The 12,591-nt window shown below is 52.3% G+C and overlaps 1 protein-coding gene across 1 annotated transcript in view; it reads left to right on the plus strand.

Moving 5' to 3' along the window:
- Positions 1-12,591, plus strand: part of LOC119962484 (serine/threonine-protein kinase Nek9) — a 53,947-nt gene that overhangs the window by 36,198 nt on the left and 5,158 nt on the right. Inside the window, 4 exon segments of the mRNA XM_038790429.1 lie at positions 5,611-5,772; positions 7,350-7,458; positions 7,845-8,006; positions 11,393-11,563. Of these exon segments, the coding sequence (XP_038646357.1) occupies positions 5,611-5,772; positions 7,350-7,458; positions 7,845-8,006; positions 11,393-11,563 (604 nt within the window).

A 12,591-nucleotide genomic window follows, 5' to 3' on the forward strand; every position in this document is an offset into this window, starting at 1 on the left:
AGTGCGGGGCATGATCTGAAATGGCAATGGCGGAGTATTCCACATCCTCCACCCTCGACACCAACCCCCTGATCGGGACAAAAAAATCGATCCTGGAATAGGCCTTATGCACGTGGGACAAAAACGAGCACTCCCTGGCCTTTGGCCTCGCAAACCTCCAGGGATCCACCCCTCCCATCTGATCCATAAACCCCTCAACACCTTAGCCGCCGCTGGCCTCCTACCCGTCCGGGACTTGGATCGATCCAATGGGGGATCCAGCACCGTGTTGAAATCCCCCCCCATGATCAGGCCCCCCACCTCCAGGTCCGGAATGCGGCCCAGCATACGCCGCATAAACCCAGCATCGTCCCAATTTGGGGCATAAACATTCACCAACACCACCCGCTCCCCCTGCAGCTTACCACTCACCATCACATATCTCCCGCCACTGTCAGCCACCACCCTCAATGCCTCAAACGACACCCTCTTCCCCACCAGGATCGCCACCCCCCTACTCTTCTCATCCAGCCCTGAATGAAATACTTGGCCCACCCATCCCTTCCTCAGTCGAACCTGGTCCGCCACCTTCAGGTGCGTCTCCTGGAGCATGGCCACATCCGCCTTCAGCCCCTTCAAATGCGTAAATACCCGGGCCCGTTTGACTGGCCCGTTCAGCCCCCTCACATTCCAGGTTATCAGCCGGATCAGAGGGCTCCCTGCCCCCTCCCCCGCCGACTAGCCATAACCCATCCCTGCCCACCACTGGCCAGCGCCCCCCGCTCGGCCTGTTCCCCACGGCGGCAATTCCCCTCCCAGCACCACCTGCATACTCCAGCTCCTTCCTGGCCATTTCAGCAGCAACCCGGTACCCTCCCACCCCCCCAGGCTAGGACCCCTCCTAGCCGCGCCCCCCCCCCCTCCATTGCACTCCCGTGAGCCAGCTAACTTCTGCTGACCCCGGCGACTCCGCCACACCTCCGGCCCCTCCCCACGTGGGGCTACTCTTCCTCCGTGCCCATCAGCAGGCCCCCCCCCCGCTCTTGCTTCTCAGCCCCGACCCCGCCCCCATCACCCAGCAGCGTGGGAAACAAGAGGAAAGCCCGCGCTTTCGCCCTGCCCAACCCCGCCTCCTCTAGGGCAGCTCCCATTGCCGGTCCCCACCACCAGCTTCCCGCACTCCCAGTTTACCTCCCTGCCTGAACCCGTCCACCAGATCCCACAACCAAATCTAACACTTGGCCCGGTTCATTACCCAGTACCAAATCCAATGTGGCCCCGCCTCTTGTCGGTCTATCCACATATAGTGTGAGGAAACCCTCCTGCACACACTGGATAAAAACAGCCCCATCCAAACTATTCGAATTATAGCGGCTCCAATCAATATTTGGAAAGTTAACGTCATCCATGACAACTACCCTGAGACTACCGCACCCATCCAAAATCTGCATTGCAATCTTTTCCTCCTCATCTCTGTTACTGTTTGGGGGCCTATAGAAAACTCCTAACAAAGTGACCGCTCCTTTCCTATTTCTAACTTCAGCCCACACTACCTCAGTAGCCAGATCCTCCTCAAACTGCCTTTCTGCAGCCGTTATACTATCCTTGATTAACAATGCTACTCCTCCACCTCTTTTACCACCTTCCCTAATCTTACTGAAATATTTAAACTCCGGAACCATCCACCACCCTCTGCGTAAAAGGATTTCCACGCACATCTCCCTTAAACTTTCCCCCTCTCACCTTGAAATCGTGACCCCTTGTAATTGACACCCCCACTCTTGGAAAAAGCTTGTTGCTATCCACCCTGTCCATACCTCTCATAATTTTGTAGACCTCAATCAGGTCCCCCCTCAACCTCCGTCTTTCCAACGAAAACAATCCTAATCTACTCAACCTTTCTTCATAGCTAGCACCCTCCATACCAGGCAACATCCTGGTGAACCTCCTCTGCACCCTCTCTAAAGCATCCACATCCTTCTGGTAATGTGGCGACCAGAACTGCACGCAGTATTCCAAATGTGGCCTAACCAAAGTCCTATACAACTGTAACATGACCTGCCGACTCTTGTATTCAATACCCCGTCCGATGAAGGCAAGCATGCTGTATGCCTTCTTGACCACTCTATCGACCTGCGTTGCCACCTTCAGGGTACAATGGACCTGAACTCCCAGATCTCTCTGTACATCAATTTTCCCCAGGACTCTTCCATTGACCATATAGTCCACTCTTGAATTGGATCTTCCAAAATGCATCACCTCGCATTTGCCTCGATTGAACTCCATCTGCCATTTCTCTGCCCAACTCTCCAATCTATCTATATTTTGCTGTATTCTCTGACAGTACTCCTCGCTATCTGCCACTCACCAATCTTAGTATCATCTGCAAACTTGCTAATCAGACCACCTATACCTTCCTCCAAATCATTTATGTATATCACAAACAACAGTGGTCCGAACACGGACCCCTGTGGAACACCACTAGTCACCTTTCTCCATTTTGAGACACTCCCTTCCACCACTACTCTCTGTCTCCTGTTGCCCAGCCAGTTCTTTATCCATCTAGCTAGTACACCCTGAACCCCATACGACTTCACTTTTTCCATCAACCTGCCATGGGAAACTTTATCAAACGCCTTACTGAAGTCCATGTATATGACATCTACAGCCCTTCCCTCATCAATTAACTTTGTCACTTCCTCAAAGAATTCTATTAGGTTTGTAAGACATGACCTTCCCTGCACAAAACCATGCTGCCTATCACTGATAAGTCTATTTTCTTCCAGATGTGAATAGATCCTATCCCTCTGAGTCTTCTCCAACAATTTGCCTACCACTGACGTCAAGCTCACAGGTCTATAATTCCCTGGATTATCCCTGCTACCCTTCTTAAACGAAGGGACAACATTAGCAATTCTCCAGTCCTCCGGGACCTCAGCCGTGCTCAAGGATGCTGCAAAGATATCTGTTAAGGCCCCAGCTATTTCGACCCTCGCTTCCCTCAGTAACCTGGGATAGATCCCATCCGGTCCTGGGGACTTGTCCACCTTAATGCCTTTTAGAATACCCAAAACTTCCCCCTTCCTTATGCCGACTTGACCTAGAGTATTTAAACATCCATCCCTAACCTCAACATCCGTCATGTCCCTCTCCTTGGTGAATACCGATGCAAAGTACTCATTAAGAAGCTCACTCATTTCCTCTGACTCCACACATAAATTCCCTCTTTTGTCTTTGAGTGGGCCAATCCTTTCTGTAGTTACCCTCTTGCTCCTTATATACAAATAAAAGGCTTTGGGATTTTCCTTAACCCTGTTAGCCAAAGATATTTCATGACCCCTTTTAGCCCTCTTTATTGCGCGTTTGAGATTTGTCCTACTTTCCCGATATTCCTCCAAAGCTTCATCAGTTTTAAGTCACCCAGATCTTATGTATGCTTCCTTTTTCATTTTAGCTAGTCTCACAATTCCACCCGTCATCCATGGTTCCCTAATCTTGCCATTTCTATCCCGCATTTTCACAGGGACATGTATGTCCTGCACTCTAATCAACTTTTCCTTAAAAGACTCCCACATTTCAAATGTGGATTTACCCTTAAACAGCTGCTCCCAGTCCACATTCTCTAGCTCCTGCCGAATTTTGTTATACTCTGCCTTTCCCCAATTTAGCACTCTTCCTTTAGGACCACTCTCGTCTTTGTCCATGAGTATTCTAAAACTTACGGAATTGTGATCGCTATTCCCAAAGTAATCAGCGACTGAAACTTCAACCACCTGGCCGGGATCATTCCCCAATACCAGGTCCAGTATGGCCCCTTCCCGAGTTGGACTATTTACATACTGCTCTAAAAAAACTCTCCTGGATGCTCCTTACAAATTCTGCTCCATCTCCGCCTCCAACACTACATGAGTCCCATTCAATGTTGGGGCAGTTAAAATCTCCCATCACGACCACCCTATTGCTCCTACATTTTTTCTATAATCTGTCTACATATTTGTACCTCTACTTCACGCTCGCTTTTGGGAGGCCTGTAGTAAAGTCCCAACAATGTTTCTGCACCCTTCCTATTTCTTAGCTCCACCCATATTGCCTCAGTGCTCGAATCCTCCATCGTGCCCTCCTTAATCACAGCTGTGATATCATCTCTGACTAGTAATGCAACTCCTCCACACCTTCTACCTCCCTCTCTATCCCACCTGAAGCATCTATACCCTGGGATATTCAGTTGCCAGTCCTGACCTTCCCTCAACCAAGTCTCAGTAATACCAATAACATCATATTCCCAGGTACTAATCCAAGCCCTAAATTAATCTGCCTTACCTGCTACACTTCTCGCATTAAAACAAATGCACCTCAGACCACCTGTCCCTTTGCGTTCATCATCTCTTCCCTGTCTACTCTTCCCCTTAGTCACATTGAGTTTATTATCCAGTACCTTACTGGCTTTAGTTGCTGCCTCTTTACTGACCTCTAACTTCCTAATCTGGTTCCCATCCCCCTGCCATATTAGTTTAAAACCTCCCCAACAGTGTTAGCAGAAGCACCCCCTAGGACATTGGTTCCAGTCCTGCCCCGGTGTAGAGCATCCGATTTGTAATGGTCCCACCACCCCCAGAACCAATTCCAATGTCCCAAAAATCTGAACCCCTCCCTCCTGCACCATCTCTCAAGCCACATATTCATTCTGACTATTCTTGAATTTCTACTCTGACTGTCTCGTGGCACTGGTAGCAATCCTGAGATTACTACCTTTGAGGTCCTACTTTTTAACTTATCTCCTAACTCCCTAAATTCTGATTGTAGGACCTCATTCCGTTTTTTACCTATATCGTTGGTGCCTATATGCACCACGACAACTGGCTGTTCACCCTCCCCCTTCAGTATGTCCTACAGCCGATCTGAGACATCCCTGACCCGTGCACCTGGGAGGCAACATACCATTCGGGAGTCTCGTTTTCGACCACAGAAACGCCTGTCTACTCCCCTTGCGATTGAATCCCCTGTGACTATAGCCCTGCCAGTCTTTTTCCCGCCCTTCTGTGCAGCAGAGGCAGCCACGGTGCCATGAGCCTGGCTACTACTGCCTTCCCCTGGTGAGTCATCTCCCCCAACAGTATCCAAAACTGTTAAGGATCCTGAAAACACAATCAGAGACGTCACGGACCCTGGCACCCGGGAGGCAACACACCAACAGTGAGCCTCTATCGTTGCCACAGAACCGCCTATCTGTATCTCTAACTATAGTGTCTACAATAACTAATGGTCTCCTGCTCTCCCCCATTCCCTTCTGAGCCACAGGGATAGACTTAGTGCCAGAGACCTGGGTGGTGACGGTCTGGAACGCACTGCCTGGGTGGGGGTAGAGGTGGGTTGCCTCACATCCTTTACAAAGTGCCTGGATGAGCCCTTAGCACGTCTTAACATTCAAGGCTATGGGCCAAGTGCTGGAAAATGGGATTAGGTAGGCAGGTCAGGGCCTTTCATGCATCGGCACAGACTCGATGGGCCGAAGGGCCTTTTCTGTGCTGTATGATTCTGTGATGAATGCTGCTTGGTTTCTAGTTATTCAAGGTTGTGTTTCTGGTTATTGGCATTTTGTTTTCTGGCTAATGAGATTTCTCTTGATTGCAGGTCAATCTGCCGATGAGCCTGAGCATCGTGTTGGTGCAGTGTGGTTCTGATGGCACTTTCTTCATGACTCAGAGTGGCAAGGTGTTGGCTTGTGGAAACAATGAGTACAATAAGCTCGGCCTCAACCACTACATGCGAGGCCTTCGCAACCACCAGATCAAAGTGAGCATGGCTTCACTTCAAACTCTCACCAGAACTAAATTGCACTTAGAATATAAACGGTTGATCTAATTGAGGTGTTGAAGATAGAAACGATTTCCTTTGTTGGGGTAAACCAGAAGTTAAAATGTGAGCAAGGCCATTCAGGGGTGACATCTGACACAGGGGTGTGGGAACCTGGGGCTCTCGATTCTGATGGACCTTACTCCTGTTTCGATATGAGCGAGAGAGGCCATCAGGGAAAAGTAAAAAGTCTTACAACACAGGGTTAAAGGTTCGTTTTGAATCAGGAGGCATTCACCTGAGGAAGGAGCAGTGCTCCGAAAGCTAGTGATTCGAAGCAAACCTGTTGGACTTTAACCTGGTGTTGTAAGACTTCTTACTGTGCCCACCCCGGTCCAACGCCGGCATCTCCACATAAGGGAAGAGGGTGAAAGCACAGAATGCCTCCTATTGGCAGCTCTCAGATCTGGGAGCATTCAGGAGGATAAGACCATAAGACATAGGAGCAGAATTAGGCCACTCGGCCCATCGAGTCTGCTCCGCCATTCAATCATGGCTGATATTTTTCTCATCCCCAATCTCCTGCCTTCTGTCCATAACCCCTGATCCCCTTATTAATCAAGAACCTATCTATCTCTGTCTTAAAGACACTCAGTGATTTGGCCTCCACAGCCTTCTGCGGCAAAGAGTTCCATAGATTCACCACCCTCTGGCTGAAGAAATTCATCCTCATCTCTGTTTTAAAGGATCGTTCCTTCAGTCTGAGATTGTGTCCTGTACTTCTAGTTTTTCCTACAAGTGGAAACAGCCTCTCCATGCCCACTCTATCCAGACCTCGCAGTATCCTGCAAGTTTCAATAAGAACCCCCCCCTATCCTTCTAAACTTCAACGAGTACAGGCCCAGTGTCCTCAACCGTTCCTCATACGACAAGTTCTTCATGCCAGGGATCATTCTTGTGAACCTCCTCTGGACCCTTTCCAAGGCCAGCAAGTCCTTCCTTAGATACGGGGCCCAAAACTGCTCACAATACTCCAAATGGGGTCTGACCAGAGCCTTAAATAGGCTCAGAAATACATCCCTGGACTTGTATTCTAGCCCTCTCGACATGAATGCTAACATTGCATTTGCCTTCCTAACTACCGACTGAACCTGCACATTAACCTTTGGAGAACCGTGAACAAGGATTCCCCATTTAGAAAATAGTCTGTGCCTCCATTCCTCCTTCCAAAGTGCATAACCTCACACTTTTCCACATTGTATTTAATTTGCCACTTCATTGCCCACTCTCCTAGCCTATCCAGATCCTTCTGCAGCCCCTTACTTCCTCAATGCTACCTGTCTCTCTGGAGATCTTTGTATCATCTGCAAACTTGGCAACAGTGTCTTCAGGATCATGTCAGTTCTGGGGTGGGTTAGGTGATGGGGTGCTGTGTCTTTATTGGTGGGTGGATTGAGGGTGCTGTGTTGTGTGTGTGAGTGGGAATGGGACAGGGCTGTGTCTTTATTGCTGGACACAGTCTATGTTGAGACACTATCTGCAGATAACAACATCCAGGCACCTCTCTCACTCCACAGGTTGATCAAGAAGTTCCCTACATGACCTCACTGACTCTGTCCAAGCAGCTGGCCATTTACAAAATCAAAACCATTTCCTCTGGCAAGACCCACACAGCAGCCATTGATGGTAAGTGATGGCCTGGGACGGAAGGAGCTGGGGAATCTCCAGGGAGTCGTACAGGCCCCATTTCTGCCATATCTGCACATGTATTCCTCACCCAGGCCCCTCACCACAGGCTTTGTGCAAGCCCTTAGCTGGTAAGAGGTGGGTATTGCACTCCCAGTTTCTGGGGTATTAAGAGTTGGGTATTACACCCCAGTTTCTGGGGTATTGATTCACAGCTCCAGGGTCCCAGGTTCAATTCCCGGCTTGGGTCACTGTCTGTGTGGAGTCTGCACGTTCTCCTCGTGTCTGCGTCTGTTTCCTCCGGGTGCTCCGGTTTCCTCCTACAAGTTGTGTCTTAAGAATTGTATCATTACAGTATTATTCAGAGCTGTTTTCTGTACATTCAGAGAGAGGCCGTCTGCTAACTTTTGGCTGTAACAAGTATGGGCAGCTTGGAGTAGGAGACTACAAGAAGAGAGACGGTATCAATGTTCTGATGGGGGCACTTGGAGGGAAACAAGTGACTCGAGTGTCCTGTGGAGACGGATTCACCATCGCATCCACTGATGGTAAATGAAAGTCAATGTTAGGCATGAGCGATCTTCCGCATTGAATAAATAAATACACATTTAGAAAATTCAAGTAATCCAGTACGCTTCTGGGGGAGCTCTGTTCTTGGATTCACCTTGAGAGGAGCTCATTACAGTCCCTCCCCACATTGAGAGGAGCTCATTACGGTCCCTCCCCACATTGAGAGGAGCTGTTACGGTCCCTCCCCACATTGAGAGGAGCTGTTACGGTCCCTCCCCACATTGAGAGGAGCTCATTACGGTCCCTCCCCACATTGAGAGGAGCTCATTACAGTCCCTCCCCACATTGAGAGGAGCTCATTACAGTCCCTCCCCACATTGAGAGGAGCTCATTACAGTCCCTCCCCACATTGAGAGGAGCTCATTACGGTCCCTCCCCACATTGAGAGGAGCTGTTACGGTCCCTCCCCACATTGAGAGGAGCTGTTACGGTCCCTCCCCACATTGAGAGGAGCTGTTACAGTCCCTCCCCACATTGAGAGGAGCTCATTACAGTCCCTCCCCACATTGAGAGGAGCTCATTACGGTCCCTCCCCACATTGAGAGGAGCTGTTACAGTCCCTCCCCACATTGAGAGGAGCTCATTACAGTCCCTCCCCACATTGAGAGGAGCTGTTACAGTCCCTCCCCACATTGAGAGGAGCTCATTACGGTCCCTCCCCACATTGAGAGGAGCTGTTACAGTCCCTCCCCACATTGAGAGGAGCTGTTACAGTCCCTCCCCACATTGAGAGGAGCTGTTACGGTCCCTCCCCACATTGAGAGGAGCTGTTACAGTCCCTCCCCACATTGAGAGGAGCTGTTACGGTCCCTCCCCACATTGAGAGGAGCTGTTACGGTCCCTCCCCACATTGAGAGGAGCTGTTACAGTCCCTCCCCACATTGAGAGGAGCTCATTCCAGTCCCTCCCCACATTGAGAGGAGCTCATTACAGTCCCTCCCCACATTGAGAGGAGCTGTTACGGTCCCTCCCCACATTGAGAGGAGCTGTTACGGTCCCTCCCCACATTGAGAGGAGCTGTTACAGTCCCTCCCCATATTGAGAGGAGCTGTTACAGTCCCTCCCCACATTGAGAGGAGCTGTTACAGTCCCTCCCCACATTGAGAGGAGCTGTTACAGTACCTCCCCACATTGAGAGAAGCTCATTACAGTCCCTCCCCATATTGAGAGGAGCTGTTACGGTCCCTCCCCACATTGAGAGGAGCTGTTACAGTCCCTCCCCACATTGAGAGGAGCTGTTACGGTCCCTCCCCACATTGAGAGGAGCTGTTACGGTCCCTCCCCACATTGAGAGGAGCTGTTACGGTCCCTCCCCACATTGAGAGGAGCTGTTACGGTCCCTCCCCATATTGAGAGGAGCTGTTACAGTCCCTCCCCATATTGAGAGGAGCTCATTACGGTCCCTCCCCATATTGAGAGGAGCTGTTACAGTCCCTCCCCACATTGAGAGGAGCTCATTACAGTCCCTCCCCACATTGAGAGGAGCTGTTACAGTCCCTCCCCACATTGAGAGGAGCTCATTACAGTCCCTCCCCATATTGAGAGGAGCTCATTACAGTCCCTCCCCACATTGAGAGGAGCTGTTACGGTCCCTCCACACATTGAGAGGAGCTGTTACAGTCCCTCCCCATATTGAGAGGAGCTCATTACGGTCCCTCCCCACATTGAGAGGAGCTGTTACAGTCCCTCCCCATATTGAGAGGAGCTCATTACAGTCCCTCCCCATATTGAGAGGAGCTCATTACAGTCCCTCCCCACATTGAGAGGAGCTCATTACGATCCCTCCCCACATTGAGAGGAGCTCATTACAGTCCCTCCCCATATTGAGAGGAGCTCATTACAGTCCCTCCCCATATTGAGAGGAGCTCATTACAGTCCCTCCCCACATTGAGAGGAGCTGTTACAGTCCCTCCCCACATTGAGAGGAGCTGTTACAGTCCCTCCCCACATTGAGAGGAGCTGTTACAGTCCCTCCCCACATTGAGAGGAGCTGTTACAGTCCCTCCCCATATTGAGAGGAGCTGTTACAGTCCCTCCCCACATTGAGAGGAGCTGTTACAGTCCCTCCCCATATTGAGAGGAGCTGTTACAGTCCCTCCCCATATTGAGAGGAGCTGTTACAGTACCTCCCCATATTGAGAGGAGCTCATTACAGTCCCTCCCCACATTGAGTGGAGCTCATTACAGTCCCTCCCCACATTGAGAGGAGCTCATTACAGTCCCTCCCACATTGAGAGGAGCTGTTACAGTCCCTCCCCATATTGAGAGGAGCTCATTACAGTCCCTCCCCACATTGAGAGGAGCTCATTACAGTCCCTCCCCACATTGAGAGGAGCTCATTACAGTCCCTCCCCACATTGAGAGGAGCTCATTACAGTCCCTCCCCACATTGAGAGGAGCTGTTACAGTCCCTCCCCACATTGAGAGGAGCTGTTACAGTCCCTCCCCACATTGAGAGGAGCTGTTACAGTCCCTCCCCATATTGAGAGGAGCTCATTACAGTCCCTCCCCACATTGAGAGGAGCTCATTACAGTCCCTCCCCACATTGAGAGGAGCTGTTACAGTCCCTCCCCACATTGAGAGGAGCTCATTACAGTCCCTCCCCACATTGAGAGGAGCTGTTACAGTCCCTCCCCATATTGAGAGGAGCTCATTACAGTCCCTCCCCACATTGAGAGGAGCTCATTACAGTCCCTCCCCACATTGAGAGGAGCTCATTACAGTCCCTCCCCACATTGAGAGGAGCTCATTACAGTCCCTCCCCACATTGAGAGGAGCTGTTACAGTCCCTCCCCACATTGAGAGGAGCTGTTACAGTCCCTCCCCACATTGAGAGGAGCTGTTACAGTCCCTCCCCATATTGAGAGGAGCTCATTACAGTCCCTCCCCACATTGAGAGGAGCTCATTACAGTCCCTCCCCATATTGAGAGGAGCTCATTACAGTCCCTCCCCACATTGAGAGGAGCTCATTACAGTCCCTCCCCACATTGAGAGGAGCTGTTACAGTCCCCCACTGGAAAGGACATTTTTCTATCAGCATGAAAAGCCATTTATAAACAGAAAATGCAGTAGCATCTCAGCAGGTCCGGCAGCATCTGTGGGACAGGAAGCCGAGATCACGGGTTCAGTCCATATGGCCGGAGTTGTGAAGGAGAGGCACAGGAAATCGGCTGTCCTTACCTGCGGAGTCCCAGTCCCAAACCCACAGCGATGTGCCTGCTCTGAAATGGCCACACAAGCCACTCAGTCCGAGGGGAGGTTGGGATGGGCAAGATGTACCATCAGCGACATCCACATCTAATGGTAGAATAGCCCGATTCTTGCTGCCATGTCTGAAGCCCCCTCTCCATTGTCATTGCCAGATAACCATATCTTTGCCTGGGGCAATGGTGGCAACGGCCGGCTTGGAATGCAAGCTACGGAGAAGGGTTTTGGATCTGAAATCTGTACCTCCTTACCTCGGCCCATTTTCGGTAGTCTTCACAACGTCTCGGACTTGTCCTGCCAAGGCTGGCACACAATCCTCATCGCTGGTGAGTACACGGCTGGCACCCCCCCCTCACACTCCCCTCCCCCTCACACACCACCTCCTCACCCCCTCACCCCCTCACACTCCCCTCCCCCTCACACACCACCTCCTCACCCCCTCACCCCTCACACTCCCCCCTCACACCACCTCCTCACCCTCACCCCCCCCTCACACTCCCCTCCCCCTCACACAACCCCTCCACCTCACACTCCCCCCCCTCACACTCCCCCCCCCTCACACACCACCCCCCTCACACCCCCCTCCTCACCCCCCCCTCCTCACCCCCCTCCTCACCCCCCCTCCTCACCCCTCATCCCCTCACCCCCCTCACACTCCCCTCCCCCTCACACACCCCCCCCCTCACACTCCCCTCCCCTCACACTACCCCTCCCCTCACACACCCCCCCTCACCTCCCCTCCCCCTCACACTCCCCTCCCCCTCACACTCCCCTCCCCTCACCCCCCCCTCACACTCCCCTCCCCCTCACCCCCCCCCTCACACTCCCCTCCCCCTCACCCCCCCCTCACACTCCCCTCCCCCTCACACTCCCCTCCCCTCACACTCCCTCCCCCTCACACTCCCCTCCCCCTCACACACCACCTCCTCACCCCCTCACCCCCTCACACTCCCCTCCCCCTCACACCCCTCCCCCTCACACTCCCCCCCCCTCACACTCCCCTCCCCCTCACACTCCCCTCCCCCTCACACTCCCCTCCCCCCTCACACTCCCCTCCCCCTCACACCTCCCCCTCCCCCCTCACACTCCCCTCCCCCTCACACTCCCCTCCCCCTCACACTCCCCTCCCCCCCTCACACTCCCCTCCCCCCCCCCCCACACGCCCCTCCCCCTCACACTCCCCTCCCCCTCACACTCCCCTCCCCCTCACACTCCCTCCCCCTCACACTCCCCTCCCCTCACACTCCCCTCCCCCTCACACTCCCTCCCCCTCACACTCCCCTCCCCCCTCACCTCACACTCCCTCCCCCTCACACTCCCCCCCCTCACACTCCCCTCCCCCTCACACTCCCCT

This window comes from Scyliorhinus canicula, chromosome 2, assembly GCF_902713615.1.
Source record: "Scyliorhinus canicula chromosome 2, sScyCan1.1, whole genome shotgun sequence".
NCBI lineage: Eukaryota > Metazoa > Chordata > Chondrichthyes > Carcharhiniformes > Scyliorhinidae > Scyliorhinus > Scyliorhinus canicula.